The sequence below is a fragment of the Myxine glutinosa genome, chromosome 8 (genome assembly GCF_964187855.1).
Source record: "Myxine glutinosa chromosome 8, kmMyxGlut1.1, whole genome shotgun sequence".
Taxonomy (NCBI): Eukaryota; Metazoa; Chordata; class Myxini; order Myxiniformes; family Myxinidae; genus Myxine; species Myxine glutinosa.
The window spans coordinates 138033320-138060760 of NC_136268.1; the positions used below are offsets into that span (position 1 = coordinate 138033320).

General features: G+C 47.4%; 1 protein-coding gene across 1 annotated transcript in view; it reads right to left on the reverse strand.

Annotated features, from left to right (window-relative positions):
* ITPA (inosine triphosphatase) overlaps positions 1 to 25256 on the reverse strand; it is a 34591-nt gene extending 9335 nt beyond the window's left edge. The window contains exons 1-3 of the mRNA XM_068125269.2: positions 24902 to 25256; positions 23776 to 23833; positions 6721 to 6785 (exon numbers count right to left, since the gene is read on the reverse strand). Coding sequence (XP_067981370.1) covers positions 6721 to 6785; positions 23776 to 23833; positions 24902 to 24961 — 183 coding nt within the window. The 5' untranslated portion in view covers positions 24962 to 25256. The remainder of the gene's footprint in view (positions 1 to 6720; positions 6786 to 23775; positions 23834 to 24901) is intronic.
* Between the last annotated feature and the right edge of the window lie 2185 nt (positions 25257 to 27441).

Here is a 27441-nt window from a genome sequence, read left to right on the forward strand (position 1 = left end):
TCTCTAAGCTATGTTATCCTGGGTGATGGTTGCTGTGGGTACTTGCAGCCTGCAAAAGAAGAAAAGAATATGTTAGTACACCATAAAATGGACAAGTGGAACCTTAACACTATAAAGCGAACAAACTTCTGCCGGTGACTGGATTCGAACGTCAATTTTCCGGCCGCCATGTTGAAATAAAAAAGGCAGCCTCTGTCTGAAATTGTGCAAAATAAAAAGATTAGTAGTCAAGTGGAAGTTATTGTTATTATAGTCACCTCTATATACAAGTTCCAAGCAGTTCATGCTGAAAACAAAAATATTTAAACCACATTAAGTTAATTTTAGCGTCAAATTTAGGACGTTTTGCTACGGTGGTGACCATCTTGGATTTCAGGCCATTAGAATGTTCAGAAAAAATGCCACCCTAAATTTTTTTAAAGCTTATGATACCTTCTTACAAAATCAAGTGGGTTTTTGCTTTTAACAAAAAAAATACACGAATTTTTTTTTCATGACAAATATGCCTACAGTACACAACCACAACAATAGGTTTAACAGTCGGTGAAAACAAAACCAAAAAATAACAGCATTCCAATTTGTTTCAAAAGCAAAGATTGACATAATGGGAGTGGGTATGGGGGGGGCGAGGGGTGGATGGAGGGGGGGGGGCGGAAGGGCCTTTCCAAATTATATCTGCAAGAAAGTGGGGGTGGATGGTGCAGAGCAAAGCAGAAGGAGAGGTGAAAAAGGTAAATGACCCTTTGACTAAAACCCATTATGTTTTGCTTTTACTTGTAAATAAATTTTGACACTATTCTTTTGTGCTGCATCGTGTCAAAATTTCTCCCAAAGCTCAGTGGCTGTGTTTGTCTCATCGAACAGTCCTGTGTTGTCTCATGTATTCCTCTGTGTGTTCATGTGTGTGAGGGAGGCAGCTCCCCTACGAGCCTCATATCCTGCACAAAAGGAGGAAATGGAGCATGATCCGAGGAAGTTGAAGGTGGTGGTTTCATTTGGTTGTGTTATGGGGCTTTTTGTGAGTCAGAAGAGGAAAGCTGAGGAAACTGAATAAACAACAGAATATTAATCCATGCACCTGTACCCTTCAATTACCTTGGGTTTCCAGTTAATTACTGATCTAAAAATATGTTTTAAGTATTTTAGAAAAGGTAAAGGAGCAAAGCAGATAAAACATGGATTTAACTAGAACGGCACCCAGTAGCGAACATACCTCCACCTGGTGAACAGTTTACTTTTGTATCCCACTGATAGGCCGGATCTAGATTCGGACCTAAACCAAAATCTAATCTATTTGTCCTTGTCAGACACCCAACCGGTTCACCAAGTTTCGTCCAAATCCGTCCACAACTTTGAGATATCTTGTTCACAAACGGACAGACAAACAGACAGACAGGGGTGAAAACATAACCTCCATCCACCTTTGGTGGTGGAGGTAATAAGATGTGTGTACTTGTGATATAGCTTTATTGATAAACGAGTACAATAACAATAAACCTCACCTCCCCCACAACATCCTTCTATCACATTGTGCTACTCCTAGATCCCGAGCATAATCTCCAATAAATTTCCCTCGAAAGTTAGAGAAAGCCAAAATGGACTCAATGCTATCATATAACTTCCATCAATTAGAAAAACTGCATATTGTAATGTGACCGGGGCTTGGTGGACCACAATTGCACTGGGGACAATTATCCTAAGATTGCCGAGCAGCCCAATTTTGAATTTGAGTGCCTCATTCCTGCCTAATCAATGGCTTTTTTATACAGAGTCAAGGCTCGTGGAAGAGATAGAACACTGAATGGACCAGGACACAACATAACAAAAGGAACAGCAGAAAGAGAAGGGAACGGGAGGGGGGAAAGTGCCAACATAAGGGCCGAGGGAGAAAATAGACAGAGAAGGACACACAAGGGATGCGGGTAACGATGAAGTGTCGAGGAGAACACAACTGGGGTGGACAAGATGGATAGAGATGCAAAATTTGGGGGGAGGGGTTTGCTGGGGGATGGTTTTAACGGGTGTAGAAAAGATCATGGTTTTGGATGGGGGATGATCTGAGATTGTGGTGAACATCTGTCTTGAAGACCAGGAGGGAAGAATGGAATTGAAGAGAATGTGGAAGTTGGTTCCACAGGTAGGAAAAAGGAGAAACAAATGAGTGGGGGTGAGGAGTGATTCTGGATTATCCTCTTGGTAAGCCGTGACGTAACGCGCGCGTTTGGACCCGGAAACAGAATTATGACGTGGCGCGTTACGTCACGGCTTACCAAGAGGATAACAACAAGACAGGAAGTCTAACAGCGGCAAAGCCGGGCTTGTAAAATATTGTTGTGGATTTGAGAATGGTGTTGTAGTTTTTATTATCGTTGTAAGTGTAATGAAATTGTTGTAAATATCACCCTCCTTCCTCCATTTGGTGTATAAAGGTCAAAGGTCGTTCCCGTAGTTATTCCATATACAATCCCGTAGCATATTATAGATCTCCCTGTTCAGTAGTTATCTCCTTATTATGTGTATTAGTTTAAGGCTTTGTCTTCCATTAATTGACACTCCATTGCACCGAATTCAAATAAGGTAGATTCCCTTCGCAATCCCCTTTTGTCATCAATTGCCAACTGCATTGGGCGGTTTTCGGCGTGCGGTTTTCTGCATTCGCCACTACTGCTTTGTGGTTTTCGCTGCAAAACCTCCATTGAACACGCGGTCAGATCGGAGAAGAAGGGGGGGAGCCGCCGATCGTCATAACAAGGTGGAGCCAGCGAGCCCCGACCCGCCAATCAGGACCGGTGAGAGACCAGCTCGGGCGTGGCGCGGGTTGATCTGGAGGCGCGCTATAAAAGCGCGCGCGGAAGCCTTTGAGAGAGAGGGAGAGAGAGATGCGGCAGATGAGTCCAGAGGAAGGAAGTGACAGAGCCCCACGAGCAGTACCACGCAGCTTTGACTCCAGCAGGCAGCGTTGACTCCACCAAGCAGCTTTGACTCCACCACGCAGCTTCGACTCGCTGCTAGGCAGGAACCAGTTTGCGGTGGCATCGGTGGCATCGGTGGCCGTCGAGGTCCAGGCCGACGTCCCGTGCGGGATCAAGCCCCAGCCAGCGTCCAGCTGAACCTTCCTCTCCCTCCAGCCATCCACCTCCTGCCATTCCTGTCATCATCCCCCGTGTAAGTGTGCTTGTAGTCTGTCTTTTGTCTTGTCCCAGGGTATAAGTTAAGCCTGTTTAGATAAGTTAATATTTGCACTGTGTCTCCTTCCATTCTTTCTGTCTTTATTTTATCTTTCCTTCTCCTTGGTTACTTTTCATTGTGTACATAAATAGTAGTAAATAAATCATATTCGTATTTCCTACCTTTGTTCTGCTTCTTCTTCACATCCGTGTCATCTTAGTGATTTCCTTCATTGAATACCTGTGGCACGATTTGGCCAACGTTTCGGAATCGGGTTAGTGAATGCTAATGACTCGAACTTCGGGTTGCTAAAAACCGCTCGGCAACTAGACCATCTAAAACCGGGGTTCGAGCGGGAGTCCCTCCCTTGCTTCACGGTCAGGAGTGGCACTCAGGTCCTTGGGACTTTTTGTAGACCAAATACCCTGGCTGCTCCCGACCGGAAGGAGCGTTGGGACCCCCAGGACTCACGTCGGTCAGTCGCGGACAAGGGGATTAATCCCCCCTTCTTAAGGGGGAAAGGCCGACGTAGAGATCCGTAACAATATTATAAACCATAAACATATTATTAGCTTTTTAAATAGTCGCTAATGCCGTTTATAACATTAAACAAAGAAATTTGGACGAATCCCGACATCTGTGAGGTAAGTTTTACTTACAGAACTGAGCGAAGATCTACTGTGATTAATATACCCCACAAGGGTTGGGTAATAACATGATCCTTCTGCCGGGCCTATAAGTACTGTGTCGTTGGAAGACCAGTAACGCCGATGCGTTCGATATTTGATAATCATTTTAACAATTGGTTTGTTTGTTTTTAACACTGAATGAAAAACGTAAAGGTAGAGCATATCGATTGTGATATCCTCTTGGTAAGCCGTGACGTAACGCGCCGCGTCATAATTCTGTTTCCGGGTCCAAACGCGCGCGTTACGTCACACTTACCAAGAGGTATTTCACTCAAAGGCTCGAGAACCATGTGCGCCCTGCAGATATATGTGGGGGGAAAAGCATGGAGAGGGCAGAGGGTGCAAGACCTTGCCGTTTGCTAGAAACCCAGATAATCTGACCACTGGATAACAACTATTCTGTGGTTAAATTCTTATCCTATGTTAACTATCCGACATATAAGGGTGAGATAACTTTTAGGATTGGTAGATGGCTTCCCACAATGCATTGGGATATCTCATCTGATGGCAAAGCTATCATGAAGGCTGAAATCAGTCGTACTAAAAAGAGGAAGGCAAATTTTACTCCAACTGAATATGATATGCTGTGTGTGGTGGCAGAGGAATCATATAAAGCTCAGTAGGAGTACATTTTCCAACACCCTAACGAATGATGTGAAGAGGAAGGTGTGGTTGACGATCACAGCTGCCGTCAACGGTGTCGGAGATAACTATCGCTCAGCGGAGGAATTAAAGGAGAAATGGTTCACGAATGATCGATTGTCGTACATTTATTTACTCTCAGGATACAGACCCGTTTCATGTCCGCACCATCTACACTCTGATGTGACTCCCTGAAATGGAAAGTGACCCATTTGAACACGGGGAACGTTTGCAGGTCCATACGTGACACTCTGGTTCAACATGTTTGCACGTCCATACATGACAGACTGGATAAACACGTTTGCGGAATTTCCTTTCAACGTTTGTCCGACAGATGTCAAAAAATCTGGATTGTCTGCCATATTGAATTGGACAAACCTATGCATGCATCACTAACCACAGATAAGGTGTTATCTGGGCCAGAGGAGCTTGGATAAAGTTATCCGGAAAACTCACCAATTTATCCAGCAGATAAGGTTATCCAGCAGATAAAGTTATCCAGCAGATAAAGTGATCCAGCAGATAAAGTTATCCAGCAGATAAAGTTATCCAGCAGATAAAGTTATCCAGGCTTTGAGCAACAGTAGGGTAAAATTATCAGCCGGATTGGTGATTTATCCACAGCATAGTGCTTAATCGGGTTACTAGCAACTGGGCCCAGAAAGGAGGCAGAAGAAGACAGACAATCAGTGATGGCAAAGTTATAGATCAATAGACTCACCTTATTCGTGGGAAAGTCCGATTATCTTGAAGGCGTTGGTTTCCACATCGTCAAGCTGAGCAAGATGTAAGGCAGGGGAGCCAGCCCAGAGGGGAGAACAGTACTCCATCAAGCTGCAAATGAAAGACTTGTCGGTAGATAGTTCACGTTTCCCAAGGAAGGACTCTGCAAGAACGAGGATGCCCAGTCAGCATCTGCCTTTGGAGGGCAACTTTGAAATCATCCGGTTTGTCCAGAAAGATCGTGGCTGACAGTGACCCAAGAGTTTCAATGACTGAACGAGGATTGTTGAGAAAGTAGATAGGAGGGTTTGCCAGACGGTTCTTTCGGAGAGATAGTGAGAAGGTTAGATTTCTCAGGATTTAAAGACATATTCCGAGTGTTTGACCAGCTTGTGGTTTTCTTTTTCATGGTCTGAAGAGAGGGAAGAAACCCTGCTCGTCTGAAGTATGAGGGATGTCATGGCAGAGGGTGGAGTTATCAGCAATTACCATAGATAAGGAAGATTTTCCAGAGAGTCAGAGAGTTGATTGATGACGATCAGGAATAGGATTGGGCCCAGTACACTGCCCTCGACAGGGAGAGGAGATGAAAAGATTTCGTTGCAAGCTACACGTTGGCTCCGAGAGCGGAGGAAGTCAGGAACCCAAGAGTGGAGTTGGCCTTGGATGCCACAAGCACAGAGTTTGGAGAGTAAGGCGGGATGGGATGCCAGACTGTATCAAAATCAATGACTTTGGTTTACCCAATATCATCTTCGAGCAAAGATTATATGAGCAGGAAGACAGACTCTCAAACTTTCTAATAAATTTTATAATAATGACAATAAAATCACACTTTGAATTAATCAATCATTACAGACACAGAACTGCCAGAGACACAGCATGGGATGAACATAAAAACATGTACATTTGGTCAACTACCAGAACTAACCACACTCACTATGGCTACAGGTTCTTATAAAAAGAGAGGAATTAGATCTAGGAGCAGTGGGCTGCAAGTAAACAAGTTAAAATTGCCTTTAGAAGGATAAAAGAAAGGGGGAACAGAGCCTCGAGGTGACGCAGAAATGGTGTCGGCAGTCGTCATGATATTTGCTCTCACATGGAGGAAAAATGGAAAAGCTCACCGTGGCCATGTCTTAGCTGACTCTCCCTGGCACGATTCAAGCTCAGTGCACACCATGCAGCACATCTCAAAACCAGCATGTGGCATTCTGGCTCAGGATCTCAGGCGTGGCGCAAACCACTTGGCCACTCCACTGCATATTTATCTCACGCTTACTTGGCTCGTGATTAATGTTCAAAATGTATAATTAAGTTGAAATCAAGTCGTTCCTCGATCATAAACTAACATCATATACTCACGCACACACTTTCTGATCTCCAATCTCTACAATGTTGGTGAAATATTGCAACAGTTCTTCACTTATTGCAGTAAACAAATGGGAAAATAATAAATGTCCTTAATCTTGCGGCCCACAAGATGCTTAAAACGTACCAACTCCATTGCCGCTTTGCACTTCTGCCGAGATATGTCCTCTGGTTCTCCTTGATATTCCGGCACTGCAAAGCAAAGCAAAACTGGAGTCAGTCATGCAACCATGAAACACTAGGACTTGGCAGGGAAGTGACGATGTCAAACTACATATCATCTTCCCACTGGGTTCCCTGTAAGCTGCAATGTGTCACCACCTACACTGCTCAGCAACTCGTTTGAAATCCGGAGAATGGCATTGGATCGTTTTGGAAGGGAAACAGATGTTGCTTTTGCGACTGATATCATGTATGGCTTAAGTAAACAATCCATTTCCTGTAGGTATTGCTGCAACTTGTCATTATGACAACCCACCCTCCCCCCCACCCCCCCATATTTTTTTTTTAAAGATTGATTGTCGAAAAATAAAGGATTGTTCCTCAATGCCTCAAAGACTCTTCAACTACTGCCAAATCATCTATCAAATAAATACTTATTGTGTCCTCTTCTCCCTTGTCTGAATAGCAGAGTCATGTCACAACTCCCAGACAGTCCTTGTCAACTCCACACACTTGACCAATACTCACTTACACTCGCACAAGGTGTTCGACTCTTGCTGACCTGGGTTTATACAAATGTGATCACACCAGTGGTGAAGGCCACCTCACATCAAAAAGTAAATAATAATAATAAACACCCTGTGCCTGTTCCCCTCTACCAGTTCTCTCACATATGTGCTTCTCAATCTCTAATTTCCTGGTCCAAACATCGGAGGTCTGCACTTCAACTTAACAGATTAAGGCTGCTGAAGCTAAGCTTTGTTAAAAGTCATCCCAAGGAAACATTTATTTCACAGAATGTCTAGGATTCTTCTGTGTCTCCCTGGTTATTGTATCCTCTGCTTTGACATGCCAGATTCCCACACAGGTGGTAGCATTGCTCTACATGTTCATTCCTCCATTCCCCAAACCCTTGCCCCTCACTGATCACCCCCAACTCAATGGAATACATTTAGTTTCTTTATGTGCCTCTCTAAGGCTAACCCCCGCTCTAGCAGGAAAAATGGCCTTACAATGCCTCTTGTTGTGTTGTTGTATTGGCGATAGATCGCCTACTCTTCGTGAAGTACGCCGGGAGATCTTTAGCGTCCAACAACTAATGTCGGCAGACGGGTCGCCCGGTTTAATGTCCATGGCACACCTTACGATTGCATTAAGGGCGATTTATGAAACGCTGCCTGTGAAACACCGGGGCGACAGTTTATAGCTTGGATGAGATGTGAACACAGGCTACACAGATTAAAGAGTCCAATGAGTCCAGGCCGTTATAAAAGAAACAAAAATCGAATTTTCCAAACTTCACCGTATATAATTATCATTTAAATATCCTGTGAAAAGTACTGTATGTAAAAGCAACAAGAAAGGTGTAAATCAGCACAAAGTAAACTATGTCTCAACAATGCAGACATGTTCAGGTGAAGAAGAATGAACATCCCCTGGGTTTTTCCCACACAATTGAGTGAAGCGAAATCATCAGAAATCCAACAATTCGCAGTTTTGTAATTTGATGTCTGTTTTGATTTAAATATTCAAGCAAACCCAATAAAAACTGATTTAATTTCGAACATACATGCTCTGAGTTGCCAAATCCTTCATTGTGAATTCAAGAACTCTTATCACATGACAGCTCTCTTCAGATCATGTAACCATGAACAGGTTCAGGGACCGAAAGCGATTGACAAAGTCTATTTCAAAGGGAGTAACACGATGGACAAGCGTTACGCCTAGGTCCCCCGTCGGTGAAGTGATGTGAGTTGACAAAGTGGAAGATGCAAGGCGGCCATCTTGGATTTTGACGTGGCGACCCAATTTCCAATAGCGTTCTTCCTTATGCCTCGATACATCCACACACCAGGTTAGAAGTTAGTAGTTCGTTAAGTTTTCAAGATATTTCACTCACAAGTTTCAGAGATATATATGGTGGCGGCCATCTTGGATTTTGACGTGGCGACCCAATTTTCAATAGCGTTCTTCCTTATGCCTCGATACACCCACACACCAGATTAGAAGTTGGTACTTCGCTTATTTTTCAAGATATTTCGCTCACAAGGTTCAGACATACACGGCGGCGGCCTACTTGGATTTTGACGTGGCAACCCAATTTTCAATAGCCTTCTTCCTTATGCGTAGCTACACCCACACACCAGGTTAGAAGTTAGTAGTTCGTTAAGTTTTCAAGATATTTCACTCACAAGTTTCAGAGATATATATGGTGGCGGCCATCTTGGATTTTGACGTGGCGACCCAATTTTCAATAGCGGTCTTCCTTATGCCTAGATACAACCACACACCAGATTAGAAGTTGGTACTTCGCTTATTTTTCAAGATATTCCGCTCACAATGTTCAGACATACATGGCTGCGGCCATCTTGGATTTTGAACGTGCGCACCCACACACCAAATTAGAATTCGGTCCTTCGCTTACGCATGCACGCACGCACGTACGGCAAAACCATAGTCCCCCTTTCGCTCCGCGGTGCGACGGGGGACAAAAATTGATCCACACATGCAGATCTGGAGAGGAGAGGGGAAAATTTCAAGAGAACCAATTTGATAAAAACGATTTCAACTGCATTTCAACCATTTCAACAATTCAATGTCAGCAGCCTGAGGCCATGATGCATTTTATTATAATAGAGCAAGCGTATATGGTTATATTTGTTTACATGCGACCAAAACGTCTTCTTCTTCTTCTTCAAATAAAATGAACACCCAAAAAACAATCCGTGAACTCTTAATTACGTTTAGACTGCCGAGAAACCTCAGACCTTTGACGACCCTTTAAGTCCCCAAATACCCTTAAGACCACCAAAACCCTTGAAGACCCAAAATACCCTTAAGTCCCCCAAGACCACTAAGACCCCTGAAGACCCAAAACACCATGAAAACCCAAAAGACCCTTGTTGTGGAAAACCATTCAGGTCCGCACAACTTTAGTCCAACGGTTTGGTTTAATTGCATTTAGATCATCAGATCATTCCTGCAAGTAGAAATACACAATAAGCATACGATGCGACATCTCATAAAGCCATTCATATCAGTCAATGCAAGCAAGCTAGATATTCTATAAAGGCGTACCATTAACGAGGCTACCGATGTAACATGTCACAAGGGAGAAGTCTCGGAGCACTGACACAGCAACGGGTCTTATAGTCACGCCCCTAGTGGGGACAACAATGACAGCGAGCAGCGAGCATCCCCACCCGGGTTCAGTACGGATACGATTTCACTACATTCACCCCCCGTCAGAATTATACGGCCGCGTGGCTAAAAGCGAGTGAGCGTCAGCATGGGCGCGGAGTATCAGTCGGCCCAACCGTAGCGGGCCGGGCGGCGAATTTCTCTGCCAGCACGCGTTCGAAATTCCCCGGGTACGGCGTCTCGTAACCCTGTATCCCCGGTGTCAGAGGCGTCAACAGGGTCGGGTGATGAAGGGGGTAACGCCAAGTCGTCGGACCCGGGCAGTCTCGACGGGGGGAGGGTCGGTGGACTATCGGCGATGGGAGCGTCGGGAGAGGTCATAGTCTCATAGATGGGTTCGACTGGTTCGTCCGATTCCCTACTAAGGTCGTCGACCCCGCAAGGGGCAAGATGACGAACGGAGACAGTAGTCTCACGACCATCAGACGTCATCACACGAGCATGCTCAGGATTAGCCTGGAGAATCTGCACTTTGTCCACAAGGGGGTCGTACTTGCTCGCGCGAACTGCCCGTTTAAGGTAGGCCGGCCCGGGCCCAGCGAGCCAACTGGGCAAAGACCGTATACACCCCGAGCTCCTGGGGTGGTGGAAAAGACGCTCGTGGGGAGTTTGGTTAGTTGCCGTACTCAGGAGTGCCCGGATTGAGTTCAACGCCGCAGGTAGCGACCAAGCCCATTTATCGAGGCCCCGGCCGTGGGTCCGGAGATGGAGCATGACGGCCCTCCAGATAATCCCGTTGAAGCGTTCGATCTGCCCATTAGCCTGGGGTCTATACGGCGTGGTGTAACTAGACGCAACGTTGTTTTGGAGCAGATAGCCGCGCACCTCCTGAGACAAGAAGACTGCACCCCGGTCGGTATGGACATAGGCCGGGTAACCGAACATTGAGAACAAGTTCTGTAAGCAACGCATCACCGTGGCAGCAGTCATGTCCGCGCACATATAAGCAAAGGGGAATCGTGAGTACTCATCAACGATAGTGAGCAGCTAGCGAGAGCCGCTCGACACCGGCAAAGGGCCCTTGAAATCCATCGCCAAGCGTTCCCACGGGCGTGTAGCCTTCACCAGAGTCCCCATAGGGGGGTTATAGAAACGCGGTTTGATTTCCGCGCAGATAGCGCAGTCGCGACAGATACGGCGGATATCGTCAATCGAGTAAGGGAGATTCCCACTCCGCACGAAATGAGCGAAACGCGTTACGCCGGGATGGCCCGCAGTAGCATGCAGCACCCGTAGGCCCTCCAACGAGGTGATACCAGCACATGTAGTGGGGCGCGATAAGGCATCGGCGGCCTGGTTATCCTTCCCTGGGCGATATTTGATGGTGTAACAGAAGTCGGCGAGTTCGATACGCCAGCGAGTGATTTTCTCGTTCTTAATGCGCTGGGCGTGTAAGGTGTCGTACATGAACGCAACGCTTTGCTGGTCCGTGATGATTTGGAAGCTCCGCCCGAGTAGGTACGGGCGCCATCGCCGAATAGACTCGACGATCGCATACGCTTCCTTTTCAACGGACGAGTGCCGCCGCTCAGCGGAGGTAAGAGTCCGTGAAAAGAAAGCCACGGGACGTCCCCCTTGGGAGAGGGTCGCCGCGATGGCCTGATCCAAGGCGTCACTTTCGAGGACGAACGAGCCGCTCTCGTCGATGGTTGCTACGGCGGCTCGGGCGATGTCGGTCTTAAGACCTTCAAAGGCCGTCAATGCGGCCGTACTCAGGGGAAAAGTGTCGCAGGCCACAAGGGGGCGAAGTTTCGCGGAGAAATTTTGCACCCATTTGGAGTAATGGGCGAACAGCCCAAGGGCGCGTTTCAGGGACGCCCGATCGCAGGGAGGGGCCATGTCGAGCAAAGGTCGCAGACGTTCCTTATCCGGAGAGACAGAGCCATGGGTCACGGTGTACCCCAGAAGATCTATGGTGCGTAGGGAGTATCGGCACTTATCCTCGTTCATAGTTAAGTGATACCGTTGCGCGACCTCAAGGAAGCGCTTCAGATTAGCGTCATGGTGCCCTTGGTCATATCCACAAACCGTAAGGTTATCGAGGTAGACGAAAACATCGGTTAAGTGCTCCCGCGCAACGAGGTCATCCATGGCCCTCTGGAAACAAGCGACCCCGTTCGTCACCCCAAAGGGCAATCGTGTGAATTGGTACAACCGCTGCCCCGACTCGAAAGCGGTATAGATACGATCCGCCCTAGAGATAGGGATCTGGTGGTACGCACTACGGAGATCGAGAGTACTATAGACCGAATACTGGGACACCTGTTGCACTAGCGCGTCCATCCCCGGAAGGGGGTAGGCATCCAGCTGTGTAAAGCGGTTAATCGTTTGGGAATAGTCGATCACCATGCGTTTGCGATGGGCCTCACTGCGCACCACTAAGACCTGGGCACGCCACGGCGACCTACTAGGTTCTATGATGCCGTCTTTCAAGAGCTGAGTCGTTTCGTCCGCAATGAATTGCATGTCCGCGCGAGAGTAGCGTCTCGATTTTACCGCGACAGGGGTACAGTCGGAGGTTAGATTGGGGAACAGTGAAAGCGGACGGACGTCCATTTGCGCTAGGGCGCACACCGTTAGCGCGTCGTCCGCCCCCACAACAAGAGTGTCAGGCCCACCGAACTCCATTACCAGACGTCCATGCAGCTTAAGAAAATCGTGTCCTAGCAGAATATCAGCACATAAAGCGGGTAAAACCATAAGGTGTACATCAGGGAAAACCCGTCCCTTTAGCACTAGTTTCAATCGGCATTCCCCTTTTGTGCTAAGCCGGAGTCCCTGGGAAGCCATGAAGATCCGTCTCGTAGACCGCCCGATCCGCCATCCATGCCTGAGCACAAGTCGCTGGTCGATAAAACTATCCGTAGATCCGGTGTCCACCAAGGCCTGAACACAATGGCCCTCAACCATAAGGGGAATAAGGGCTTGAGCCAGGCCAGACGAGGCAGCTGGGAGCGGGACCGAGCCCCCCGAATGGGTCGGACCAGCCTCGCGGGTGGATCCTACACCAGCAGCAGTTTTGCGATCGTGGCCGGTGTCTGCGTTGACCATGGGGAATCCATTATCGTCATCAGAGGGCTTTCCCCAGCATTCCGGTGTTTCGCGATTCAAAATCCGACGAGAAAAGGCCTCCGTAGTATTTGGCATCGCCTTTTGACACTCCTGGCAGATAAAGGCTTCCGTTGTAGCCGAAATCGCCTTTTCCGTTTGGTCGCTTTGACAAAAGGCTTCCGTAGTATTCGAAATCGCCTTTTTCGTTTGGTCGCTTTGACAAAAGGCTTCCGTAGTAGTATTCGAAATCGCCTTTTTCGTTTGGTCGCTTTGACAAAAGGCTTCCGTAGTATTCGAAAGCTGTTTCTTCCCTTGCGTGGCTCGAGGTTTGGCCAAGGACGCGGCCTTTGTCCCCGATGGAGAATGAGACGTTGGTGGCTGTCCGGTGGCGCCAGTCAAGGTTGTCTGCGCGCCCAGCGGGCCGCGGAGAGGGGCCCTCCCCTTCGAAGTCGGGTAAGGCGCTGGGCTCGTGGGTTCTGCTACAAGCCCGTTCAAGGTTGCCGCGCCTGCGCGACCGCGGCTGCGCGAGTCGAAGGGCCGCGAGCCGCGTGCCGATTTCTTGCACACTTTCGCGTAATGTCCCTTTAGCGAGCACAAATGGCAAATAGCGTCACGTGCCGGACACACGACTCGGGCATGACGAGGCCCTCCACAAAAAAAAACATGCGGCCCCGCGCAAGGCCTTGGGTCTGCTGGTCGTAACGGCAGCTGTCAGGGTAGGGTCATCCTCCGGAGCCTCCCGGAGTTCAGCAGGCGGATCCACGTCCTCGTCAGTGGTACTCTCCGGCCGGGCGTGTAGTGAGGTGCCCGCCAAAAGGCGCGTGCGATCATAGGCGTTCGATTGCATCCGCGCTTCGGTATACACCGTCGCTTGCTCAACCGCCGTAGCGAAGGTCAGGTCGGTCTTCTCCAAGAGTTTGAGACGTAGTTCCTGGGAGGAGACCCCTGCTATGAAGGCATCTAAAAGTCGATCATCTTTAGCCTGCTCGGGAGTCCGTGGCTCCTTGGCGCTGTCCAGCATGAGCTGCCGGAGCTCCTGGGCGTAATGATCCATAGGCTCGTTGGGCTGCTGCCGCCGCGTCTGCAGCAAATAACGCGCATACACAGGGCTTTTTTCTTTTATATAAAGCCGCTTGAGCTCCGCGATGGTAAGATCATACGTCGTGCATTGAGCGACCGCGTGGTAGACCCGGTAGTCGATTTTTGAGTGTAATATTGCCAGCTTTGCGGCAGGCGTCGGAGCGGTCTCAGGCTCATCAAAGAGATGCTCCAGTTGTCGGAGCCAGTGCTTGAGTTGCAAGCCTCCGTCCGTGGCTTGTGGGTCGGCGCTGAAAATGGACACCGTCAACGTCTTGTTGCCAGCCATGTCAGCAGATCTTAAATGCAATTAAGTGTTGTGGAAAACCATTCAGGTCCGCACAACTTTAGTCCAACGGTTTGGTTTAATTGCATTTAGATCATCAGATCATTCCTGTAAGTAGAAATACACAATAAGCATACGATGCGACATCTCATAAAGCCATTCATATCAGTCAATGCAAGCAAGCTAGATATTCTATAAAGGCGTACCATTAACGAGGCTACCGATGTAACATGTCACAAGGGAGAAGTCTCGGAGCACTGACACAGCAACGGGTCTTATAGTCACGCCCCTAGTGGGGACAACAATGACAGCGAGCAGCGAGCATCCCCACCCGGGTTCAGTACGGATACGATTTCACTACAACCCTTAAGACCCAAAAGACACCGAAATGGTCAAAGATGCTTATCCCTCTGAAACGACGTGTGGTTGCATCTCGCCAACCTTTTGAACATCCATCACAGCTGTATGAAGTGTACTGACAAGTCTTACTGCTCCAAACTCATTATGTACACTAGTAGGCATCCCACCCTCTGGGCGGAACTACTCGTGTCAGCCCACCTTAGGTGGGCGATGTGCTATGGCACGGTCTTGGAGATGTACTTTATAATTTTAGTCATTTTTTGTCACGTCCAGCTTTCAGTTGCATCATTAATGAGGGCATGGCAATATCACTGATACAAACCTACTGATCCATCATAAACAGGACAATGCAGAAGCTGATCTTTAAGATTATTGTAAAAAATAGATCCGAATATTTCCTTGAAATTCAGCATTCAGAGTTATGCACACACCTTTGAGCAGTCCAGCCTGGGTTTGAATCTCAGCCCAGCTATAAACCGTCACCCTTGTGTTTCGGTCGTATGCAGGGCGTGGCATCAATACGTGTGTGCCATCCCTCCGATGGACGTTAAACTGGGTGTTCTATTGGCTATTGTGGACTTTAAGGATACTGTAGTGCCTTTCGCTAAGAAAGGGCTATTTATCGTCAGCACCCTGGCCAATTCCAAATTCCTACCCTAATTCAAGGGAGGCACTGGCAGTGGCACAGCCACACTCTCAGTAATGAAGCAAACACACATCTGAGTGCTGCACACAATTGGATGGATTAAAATTCTGCAAAAAGTGAAAATCCAGCATGACAGCACCTGACCGGTCTAATTCCACTTGTAGATACATTGCATCCGCCTTGTTAGCTTACACAAAGCTGGAAGAGCTTGTCCTTCTCATCGTTCAATCGTCCCGGCTGCCTCTCCAAATTTGCTGGCATGGACCACAGACAAGATGGTGTGCAGCAGACTTCCTATTAATCGTGATCCATGAGACATTGGGTCCTGGTACCACAACAGTGAAGGAGCCATGAAAATGCACATAAAAATGTTAATTTGATCCACAATTACATACCAACACTTTTATCTTGTATATTAAAAACGTAATGAAGCTATCTGCGTGAGTATGATGCCTTACAGTCAAAACCAATTGTCTGGACAGCTGGGATGACTCCGCCCACAATTGTAACCAGGAAAATCATACGTCCATGATTTTATTTTATGCAAGCCACTGTATGTATAGGCCTCAGGCCTCAGCCGAAGGGTAAGTGCTATTGATATCCATCTCAGCTATATAACCACGATGAACTAGTACCCGACTGCAAAGCCGCAATAAGCCGGCGAAGCCAAAGCCTCTTGCCACTATTTTACCCATCACTCTGGCATCAGTAGGTTAGGTAGTTGGTAGTAGGTAGGTGTAGTAGGTACCGTACCTAGTTCAAAATGACACCATTTGCATTCTGGATGAGTTTAACATTTATTAAATTTTCTTCTTGATTAATTCGGTGAATTCCGTCTCAATTTCGGATATTTCCGGCCATGAAAAACTATCCCCTATGGCCGCGATATTTCTAAAAAATAATTATTCGTCTATTTTAGAATATTTGACGCCGTTTTCACCCTCCGAAACGCGGTAATAAGCTTTTTTGAAATATTTTTTCAAATGCTCGAATCTCATTGGTTCTGGTGTTTGGTGACGATTTTCGTTGAAGACAACCAGGGCCTGGGGAACGAGGTTGGTCTTAAAGTATTTTAATTACAAATTAGAGGTGCATAGGATTGTGAATCAAACAAAGACGGGTGAAACAAACTCCTATTGAACTTTTTCGCAATTTTTTTATGCATACTTCCGCATCCGGAAGATTGCGGCCTCCATTGAGTGATTTGGTTTTTGAAATATTTTTTCAAATGCTCGAATCTCATTGGTTCCGGTGTTTCGTGACGATTTTCGTTAAAGATAACCAGGCCCGTGCGGGCCGAGGTTGGTCTTAAAGTATTTTAATTACAAATTAGAGGTGCATAAGATTGTGAATCAAAAAAAGACGGGTGAAACAAACTCCTATTGAACTTTTTTCAATTTGTTATGCATACTTCCGCATCCGCAAGATGGCGGCCTCCATTGAGCGATTTGGTGCGTCAAAGCTTCAAAATTCTCAAGGGATCCAGCAAAATCTGGCTTTTCAACATAATACGTACACATTCATTCACAACACCGGCTTCGCCGGCTATTATATATGCACAATATGTACGTAACCCCAGTTTTATTTATTTATTTTAGGTTGTGGTCTGTTGTCTATACACCATCCGAAGAAAGGGAGAGTTAAATGTACATTCGAAGACTGAACAATGCCATCGTCTATCATGAAAGCAAGATACGTTTTTATTACAACCCATGCAGAGGAAATAAAATAGTCAGGGAGGTATTATAAATCTATATGCAGTATAATGGAGTGAAAGTATGTACAATAATACCCTGCACTTCATGACCTGGCTTTAGCGCGAATTAAACTATAGTAATACCCCGGTTTGCATGAAGGATAGGTTCCTGATAGATAACAATTCATGCAGAACGGAAACATAAAGCAGTGTTAATGAGGATACGTGGACCAGATGCACTATTTCCGGCCATGACAATGATATACATTGACGTTGTAGCGGTTCCCGCTGAATGTACACAATCGCCTTGCACCTGCCAGGACGCGGCCAGGGCGCGATCGCCATGCCGGGCTCGTCCGGATGGTCCCAGACACGCCTCTCCTGGGCATGCCCGGACTCGCTGTTCCCGGGCACGCCCGAACCTCCCGGGCACGCCCGGTCTCGTCTTTCCCGGGCATGCCAGCTCTCGCCTTTCCAGGGCTCGCCCAGAGCGCTCGGGCATGCCCAGCCTCGACTTGCCAGGCCGCCCGGGCATGTCCAGACTCGCCTTTCCAGGACTCGCCCTTGACACCCGGGCATGCCCGGTCTCGGTTTTCCCGGGCAAACGCCCGGGCATAAATGTGTATATATATTGCTGCCCGATAAACGGGCTTTTCAGAATACCTAAGCTGTTTTGTTTCAATAAAGCAACTCGGACGAATTCCGTCTTTGGTCGCGTCAATTCTTTCGACTCGCGTTGGAGCGCAGCTCCTTCAACGTGTCCCCGGGATTAACACCCCTGGTGACGGATGGCCAACCAAGCTTCAACTCTGAGATGTTCACTCAACTATATATATAAAAAATAACCACATTTAGAGGCCATTTTTCCCCGCAAAGCGGGGGTTGGCCTTTTTCGGGAACCGTGGTTGTTGTTGTTTTTTTTTGGTCCCCTTTTTGAAGCAATGTTTTACGGCCGGATGCCCTTCCTGACGCCAACCCTTTTTGCTGCCTTTAACGACAAACAGGGAATTACCAGTGAACTGGTACTCAATTAGCCGACCTCGGAAGGATTGGTTTCAGGCTGAGTCAACCCTCCTGGCGTTAATTCAGCGATCGACCGGGATTCGAACCCAGGATCCTAGGATCCTAAGCCGGCACCCTAGCCACTAGCCCAACACCAGGGATCCCCAAAACAACACGACTCCTAAATGATTGACATTCCCACAAACATAACAGTATTCTATGAATAGCATCTAGTTATGCCCAACCCGGCATAATAGCCCAACACCAGGGGTGTTATGTGTTATGTGGTCGCCATTTTAGCCTGATTAAGCCATTATAGCCCGATTAAGCCATTATAGCCCGATTAAGCCAGTTGAGGTTCACTTTTGAGGTTCAATACATTGAGGTTCACTCAACTATGGCGGTGTTATTTTGCATGCGCGAGGGTGTAGTGGAGGGCAGCGAGCTTACCTGGACGGATGCAGCACAGGGTTATCCGATTCCCACAACAAATAAACGGACAAGACAAAGAATTAAAATTCAATAAACAATGGTTTAATAAAAATAAATGCCAGGGAACAAGAAATGTGCAGTACTAAAATTTATACATTGAGGATCCTCCATCAAACACAATTACAACACAAGGGGAAAATAACGAAAGTAATAAAACGTATGTGGTGCATTTGCCTGTTACTCCGCCTGGCGTCCGTGGCCATCCGGGGGTCGGGTCGTCCCAAGTCCTGCGTACCTGCGCGGGAAAACATGCATTGGCGCCAAGTCCATTCACCCGCCAGCCGCCAAACGTGAAGCAAACAGGCCCTCGCTCCTTCCTCGCCGTCCGCTCAACAAAGCACAGAGGTCTCTCAGGCGCCCACACCATGGCACACAGCCGTCATGAAGCCAGCACCACCGGGATCAGAGAGAAGGATGCATCCGCTTTTACTCGCAGCCCGGAACAGAGAGAGGGAAATACGTCTGCTCACGACGAAGCCCAGACCAGGAGAGAGAGGAGAAAAACGAGATGGACTCTTCTTCTTCACGATCGCATATGAGCCAGGAATACGGCCGCCCAAGACAGAGAGAGAAGTGCAACTGTACGTGATGGAAGCCAGGACCAAGCAAGACATGCGACTGCACGCTATGAAAACCCAGAGCCAAGAGAAGGAAAATGGCGGGACGTGTCCTTTTTGTCCCTGGTGCTAGAACGTTCCATGATGATGTCCATGCGCGCTCCAATCAGTGAGCGCCATTGCAGGAGTCCATCGCCCTGACCAATCATCACCCCCCTGGGCGGGGCCCCACGGTCCCTCCGGCCGTCCCCGGCAATGACTCGGCCAGTGGCGTCAGTGGTAGTGTTTGAATGTCCGGATCCGGTCGCTTGTTATGTGGTTTTTATTATAGGTGCTGAGTGCATGGCTGGTGTTGCGAGTGTCATAAGGAACAATGGGAAAACCACAGAGGCAATTACATACAGGGAAAGTTGCCTTATGCCCTAACTAATTAGCATAGCTCCACCCCTCACATGAAGACAAATATACACTTACACCGAACGCAAGGAGCTGACTTATTTACATCAAGGTTTTCTTACACGACATTCAGAGCATGGTAATCTATACAATCTACCTGGACCAAGGTATTTGATTGCCTACCCCCATAAACGTAACAATATTGTCGCACAATTGCCCCTCGGTCAAGACCAGGAATCACGGATGGCCAAAACAAGCTTTAATGGAGGCGTTTATTCAATCCAATTGATGGCGGACCAATACACGAGCCGGGATATTGGGGAAAAATGCCGCGGCTTACCTTTTTGGCCCCGACGATGTATTCTCCCTGCAAATTATTACCTTCACACGAACACGGGATTATGTACAACAATAAATATTAATTAACGGAACCGAAAACAATGGAACGCGACAATAAAAACTAAACCCTAAATTGGGACGTCCCCGCACAGACTTCAGATACGAGACAAATGGAAGGCTAATAAAATAAATGTCTCGTCTTGTTGTGGATTGTGTGGGCTTATCTGTATGGATGTGGCCGTCAGGAGTTGTCCGGGATGGTCAGCTCCAAGCGCAGCCGTCCGACCGCGCTCCGGTTGGCGCGAACCGCTCGGGCGTTGGCGCGAACACCGCTCGCTGCACGGTCTGTCCCACCCACACAGCGCAGCATGCAGGCACCAGGAGCATGAACAACAGGGGAGGATAATCGTCGGCGCTGGTCTCCCCACCAAAGTCCAAAGGCAAGAACAGGTCAAAAGTCCAAAGTGCCAGTCCAGAGCATGAGGCCAAGGGAAGAGAGGCAAAGGGAAGAGCTCCGGGCAGGAGGGAACCAGGAACGAGAAGGGCAAAATGTCGGCTTGCCAGTGGTTTTATCGATCGTCTTCTGACGTCACTCTCTATCTCCCCCAACCAGTGCGTCATTTCTTGGTGGTCTTTTGCGCCTTCTGACGTCACCGGCGCTTGTCCTTCAATCAGCAACCCGCTTCTAGGTAGTGGTTTTGCGCCTTCCGCACTGATTGGCCGTGGTCTCATCAGCTGGTGGCCAATCAGTATGTCGCTCCTTTACCTTCCTGAATCTTCTCACCGCGTTGGTGTCCTGAGTGTGGCTATTGCCTGCCTTGCACGATGTTTGTCGCCAGGGTGGCGTACTGCGCAGCCGCTGCCCGTTGGTTTTTCTGGTCAGTTCTTATGGTCAGTCATTGCAAGGGGGTGAGGGGGATTTAATTAATGTGTGCACTAAGGGCCTATCTAATGTCTACAAGAGTGCATTGCCATAAGGGACACAGGTATGATCACCAGGTCTGACACACAGGGGAATTATCTTAGTCCCTACAACTATTCATCACCGGATCATCCTCGTATGATCACAGGTATACACTTACCCCGACAAACCGCCTAAACACAGAAATTACAGGTGAGGTTCCCTATCATGACAGCCGGACACCTACCTATGCAGATCTACCTAAATCTAGATATTCCCCTTTACCCCAAATTCATAACAATATTAACTGTAATAACCTGAAATCATTATTGAACACCAAACAAATAAATATTAGTAATTAGTTATAAAAAAATATGTAAATTTTGTACATTTACGGATGATTTACTACCAATGAGCTGTCTTGGAGCACACCCAGCACACCCATTTTGCCCTTCAACTGTCTTTACTCCGTAGATGCGTGGGTACACGAGAAGGTCTGGGGACAGGATCGCACCTAAAATCCCATTTCATCCACATTTTAAAACATAGCTGGGGAGGGTAAGCTTCCACAAGGGTCTGAACCACTTAAATGGCAATTCAGGTGATGCCTGCTCGTCCGCAATTGCAAATTCCCCAGTTATGCAAATTGCTGCAACGTTTATATAGATCGAAACACCCTCGACTGACCGTCTCCTTGGTAGATCCCTCGCCTTCCTGCTCTTTTACTTCATTACATAAACTCAGCACCGTAGCCATAATTACTGCCTAGTTTAAGGCATAGCATGCAGATTCATATCCTCAATCCAAGTGGATGAAAGTCTCTCCGTCTTCTCCATTAAACTGCTCCTCAATCTCGTTAATGTTTCCGCACCTACAGGTGTCGTAAACTGACTAGGTGCTTCAATTTTTTCTTTGTTCTCAACAATTGTCCTTGCAGACAACTCCCTTAAACCAAATTGGCACACAACAGTGGTGGCACCAACACCCTATTCCATCTGCCTTAACCCTTTCAATTTCAGCTCTCAACTGATACTTTTTCTTTACACTTTCGGCATATCATAATTCTCAAGGATTTAGACACAATTACCAATGTCGGCACACAGAGCAGAACAATTGGTTGAGAGTAGATGCACTCAGATTGGCTGCCAGAGATGTCAACACCACCGGTCGCTTTTAAGGTCAATGCGGTGCTTTTAAATTTGTAATTTTTCACTCACTTGATGGATTAAAATTTTCATTTTTACTGCTCAAGTAATATAAAAATTGAATACTATACAGTATGGATGTTGTATGTTGTACATTTCATCTACTCCTCCAAGAGGATTTCACCTAGGAAGCTGAACCTTTCAGGGATTACTCAGGACACCCTGATGGTGTGTTTTCTTAAGTTTTGTTTGATTCAATCAAGTTTTGGGAAGAAAAAAAATTCCACCCATCCATTTTCTTCCTTGGTGTTGGGGTATCCACCTTGGTATCCCTGGTGTTGGCCTAGCGGCTAAGATGCCAGCTTAGGATACCTATGGATCCTGGGTTCGAATCCCAGTCGATCGCTGAATTAACGCCAGGGGGGTTGACTCAGCCTGTTCATCCTTCCGAGGTCGGCTAATTGAGTACCAGTTCACTGGTAATTCCCTGTTTGTCGTAAAAGGCGACAAACAGGGTTGGCGGCAGGAAGGGCATCCGGCCGTAAAACATTGCTTCAAAAAGGGGACCAACAAAAACAACAACAACAACCACGGTTTCCCGCTTTGCGGGAAAAATGGCCTCTAAAGATTTTTTTTTTTTTTTTTGCCATTTTCTTCCTTAGGGGTTGTCGAGAAGGGTGCAATTGGAATAATTATCAAAGCTATATAACCACAATGTATTATATATGCCAGTGCGAATGTATTTGCTTTCTGCAAGTAACCCGGGTTACTTTTATTTTTGGGAACGCTCAAGGCAGCGGTCTGTTGCCTATACACCACCCAAATAAAGGGAATGGCAGAAGAATGTGTTGCACGCCTGGAACAACATTGCCCATAGGGTGGGTAATCTGCTATGGTATTAAAGGGTGTAGGTGATAGACTATAAGGGAGAGAGGAGGGTTGACGAGTTACATGGAGGGGGGAGGAGAGTCGGGTTGGGGGGCAGAGACGGGACAGAGTTTGGAGAGGGTGGTTGAGGCTTTGGGAAGGAGTTGAGGATTTGATGTCATGTTTCACATTACGTGGAATTTCCGCCGGTTCCTGCTTTTTGCAAGCAAGGCCTCAAATGGTAGAGAGTATGGGATTATAATAACATTGCAAAAAAACTAAATTATTCATCGATCCAATTTTCCTTCAAATGCAAACCAAAATTGCAGCAAAAACTTCAGGACAAAAACCCAAAAATAAAGCAACACCTTTGGAATTGCATAGAAAGCAATACCTCAAAATGCATTCGTAATTTACTCAAAGTTAGTTTAACAATCTGCAGTAGGAGATCTGTTTGAAGATATTTAATTGCCGGTCTTTGTTACCTCTGGGGATGAGTTGCTATAACGGGCTGCAACTCGAGCTAAAGGACGGCCTTTAAAGCAGCACTGCAGGAAAGCCATGCAGCTGGCTTTCCCAATAAACCTTGTACAGGCAGCATGCCAGGGGATGCTGTGGTCTACTTAAGCCGAGTACATAGCCATGGAACCCAGACAACTGTGAAGTTCTGCAAAAGTAGTTGCCAAACAATACCAAAAGGTGTGTTTAGATGCATCATTAAACGAAGCAGAGATAACTAACTAACCATATTAAGCTGTCTGTCTTCTTTGTGCAAATTATGTATTTTGCAATTGATGAAGGTGGGGGTAAGAGTGATTGTGACTAGGTGCTTCAATTGTGACTAAGTGACTCTTTCAAGTAAGAGTGATTGTGGGATTACGAGGATGTCGGACTCGGACACACGGACACACACACACACACGGACACACACACACACACACACACACACACACACACACACACACACACAGTATTGTTTTTAGGAGATATTGAAGTCTACTTACAGTCAATTTTCCTGGCAATGAGCTGGTATGGGAACTTATCCCCCAGGATCTGCATTGCCTGAAACACACCACACGTAATACACAGAGCACACAGTCTTAACCTGAACCATTTGAAACAATCAGTTGCACGAAGCTGTCATCACATGAGCACTCTATGTTATGCTTCAGGACGGACGGACGGACACACGGACACACACACACACACACACACACACACACACACACACACACACACACACACACACACACACACACACACACACACACACACACACACACACACCTAATTAATACCTCTGCCACCGAAGGTGGATGGAGGTTATGTTTTCCTGTCTGTCTGTCCGTCTGTCTGTGAACATGACATCTCAAAAAGATGTCGACGGATTCGGACGAAATTTGGTGGAGCGGATCCGCAACTGGATCTGAAAATTTTTAGTAAAAAATTTAAAGTGAGTTTTCACGATTGAGAGACAGGACCAAAAACGATATATAGCAGGATATCTAAAATAGTTTTGGACGAATTCGGATGAAACTTGGTGGATAAGTTGGGTAAGTGACAAGAACAAGTCGATGAGGTTTTGGTTCAGGTTCGAATCCAGATCTGATCTATCAGTGGGATACAAATGGTAACCTGCTCAGCCTGGTGAGGTGTGCTCTCCACCAAGTGCCGTTCTCGTTTACTTTGCTGTAATGGACACTTTTTGCTCCCTTTTCTCAATTGAACCATTTCGTTTTGAGAAGAAACCACAGTAGGAGTAAAACCATCAACAGCTCGACTCGCTGTCCATCTTGTCCATCTAGTTGGTGGATGTTTGATGGCATCACCATTCCAACTATAGCAAAAGCCGGACCGGTTAAAGCACTTGGAAGTCTCAAACTACAAACAATAATTATTAATTGCACTCGATTCAATTGTCCATTCGATTCAATTGCAATTGATTTCCCCGCGCAATGCTTGATGAGAATTTCCCATTCAAGTTCGATGTTTTTAAAGAAGCGGCGATTCAGGCATCGAACCCCACGAACCCGAGTTTGCACCATCACAATGACAATGAAAGTGGACGATTTCACGGCACGTGCAATGCATGACGTCATGTACTGAACTCAACATAAATGATGCAATCACCTCCTTCAACTTGTTGTCGTTTCCTGTGACGAATGTGATCACCCTCCGACCGGACGCCATCTCACTGCAAGAAACCTTCCCGAGTCGCCACCGAAACTCGCCGAATGATTGCAGCTTCCTGATCCAAACGCTGTGCCCGCCTCCTTACTATTCCCCAAATCCCCACCTTCTTCATGCTGACTGACTCTCCTATCCTATTTAGCCCGCCCCTTCCCTTAAACACACACCTTCTCTTCAACTTCACCACGCCCCTTCCACTTCACCACGCCCCTTCACCACGCCCCTTCCCCTTCACCACGCCCCTTTCCCTTCACCACGCCCATTCTCTTCGACTTCACCACACCCCTTCCTCTTCACCACGCCCATTCTCTTCAACTTCACCACGCCCCTTCCCTTAAACACACCCTTCTCTTCAACTACACCACACCCTTTCCCTTAAACACACCCTTCTCTTCAACTACACCACGCCTCTTCCCCTTCACCACGCCCCTCCCATTCAACTTCACCACGTCCCTTCCCCTTCACCACGCCCCTTCCCTTCAACACACCCCTTCTCTTCGACTTCACCACGCCCCTTCCACCTTCACCACGCCCCTTTCCCTTCACAAGGCCTCTTCCCTTCAATACATGATACATCCCACCCCCACCAGCTCTCTTATATTCATTCTTACTCAACATTCTCTCTCTCTCTTCCTACCTCCCCTGAACTCTCCCGCCGATTAAACCTCTCTGCTCGTTCCATCACTCCGCCCATTCATCCTCCCCGTCCCCGCCAATTAGAATCTTTCTGACCGTTCCAAACTCCCCGCCCCCTTCACATTCCCACCGAGTCGATCTCCGCCCCCTGTACTCTCTTTCCCTCTTTCAACAACTATCCAGAGTTCCGTTTACCCACAAGGCATCAATATGAGCGACGTACCTCGGATGGACGTTAAACTTGGCGTCCCGTGTGCTCCCAATCCCATTAGTTGGTGGAAGTTAGAGACCCCACGGTGTCCTTCGCGAAGAGGACGCAAGTTATCGCCGGCACCATGAACAAAATTCCAAATTGCTGCTTTACCCCGACATGGTCGTCGGGTTAGCGGCACAGCCTTGCCCTCAGCCAATGATGTGACTCGCTGTGTTGTGCTTACGTAAGGAGAAGAAGATCACGACAATACTTCATGAGATATGATGGTCATAAATAAAGAAAACTAAAGATTCGAACGCAGTGGAAAGTAGATAAACGCACCAACATCAGGGAAGAGGGGCACGTGGAAGAAGAATGGACGTGGGGACCGAGGAAACACCCGTAAATGACCGTCTTTGTCCAAAATTAACTCGGGAATACAACACGGCCATGATGGGCCAAATGGCCTCCTCGTTCCATTGTTGCGGACGTTTGCAGCGCCATTGCGCATCACCTTTCTTGATTTGACCCTGCCACGTTTTGACTAGTCTGGCTTGAGTTGTAACTTTCCCTGCTGCTGTGAACCGACAGTGGTTGATGATCTGTAAGCTGCTTATTCGCATTTGCCGTTTCGCGGGGCTGTTTAATATCTTAAATGTCACGTGTTTCGCTCAGCCAACCATCCTGTTTCTTATGACCATCCGCCATCTTTGGTCAGGGATATAGAGGCATTAAAGTTAAAAAAAAATGTGTGTAAAACCTCATGTAAACTTCCACATGTCTCTCTGGGTGACATCTCTGTTGAAAATTGTTCAGTGTTCACAAAAGCCCAGAAAATCGACGCAGAAAGCCATCACCATCACATTGTGAGAGGCAAAGAGAGAGGGGCGGGGCTAGAATCGTCCCCTGGACGGGGGTGGAGCCAAAGCGTTGTCAAGGGAGTCGAGGGAGTAGCAAATAGCAGTGAGTTCTGTGAGGAGAATTGGGTGGGAACAGGGTGCTGTGAAGCTCGCTGCTCTGTGGAGAGGCTGAGGAGAATAGGGAGGAGCCAGGACGAGCGGGAAAGGAAGACAGTGGAGCTCTCAGAGGCTAAGGAGAAGAAGAGAGGTGTGAGAGGAAAACCGTGGTGTTCACAGCGTTCCTGAAGTGAACTGTGAAGTTCTAAGGAGAATTATTGGAAGGAGAGCGTTAAGGAGGCCATCCTGCCTTGGCCATGGAGACGTATTCATCCTCCCTCAGTGCCTGTGATTATCCTGCCCGGATCTTCATCAACTTTTTGTCATCGAGCTGTCACCTCGCCTTGCTCATCGCCCTGCCCATTGTTACACTCGTGGGGTGGATTGTTTAATGATGGTACACTCGTGGAGCTGGGCTTGCAATGACGAGAAGCTGTGATCGTTGGGGTGTACCTTATGTGAAATTCCAGGCCGGCTGTGAAACCAGATTTGCTCTTTTCTTTCTTCCTCCCCTATCGACTTTCTTTTTATTATTTTGTTAAAAGAAAAACAAAGATCTTCCTCATCGACTTTCTCCCTCCTGCCGGAGCTCTACATAATTGAATAGAGAAAGAACCTCTGGGTGGAAAAGAAAGAAGAGGAGGAGAGGTGGGGGAGGAGTGTGTCGGCACGGGGGGGGGGGGGAGGAGTGTGTC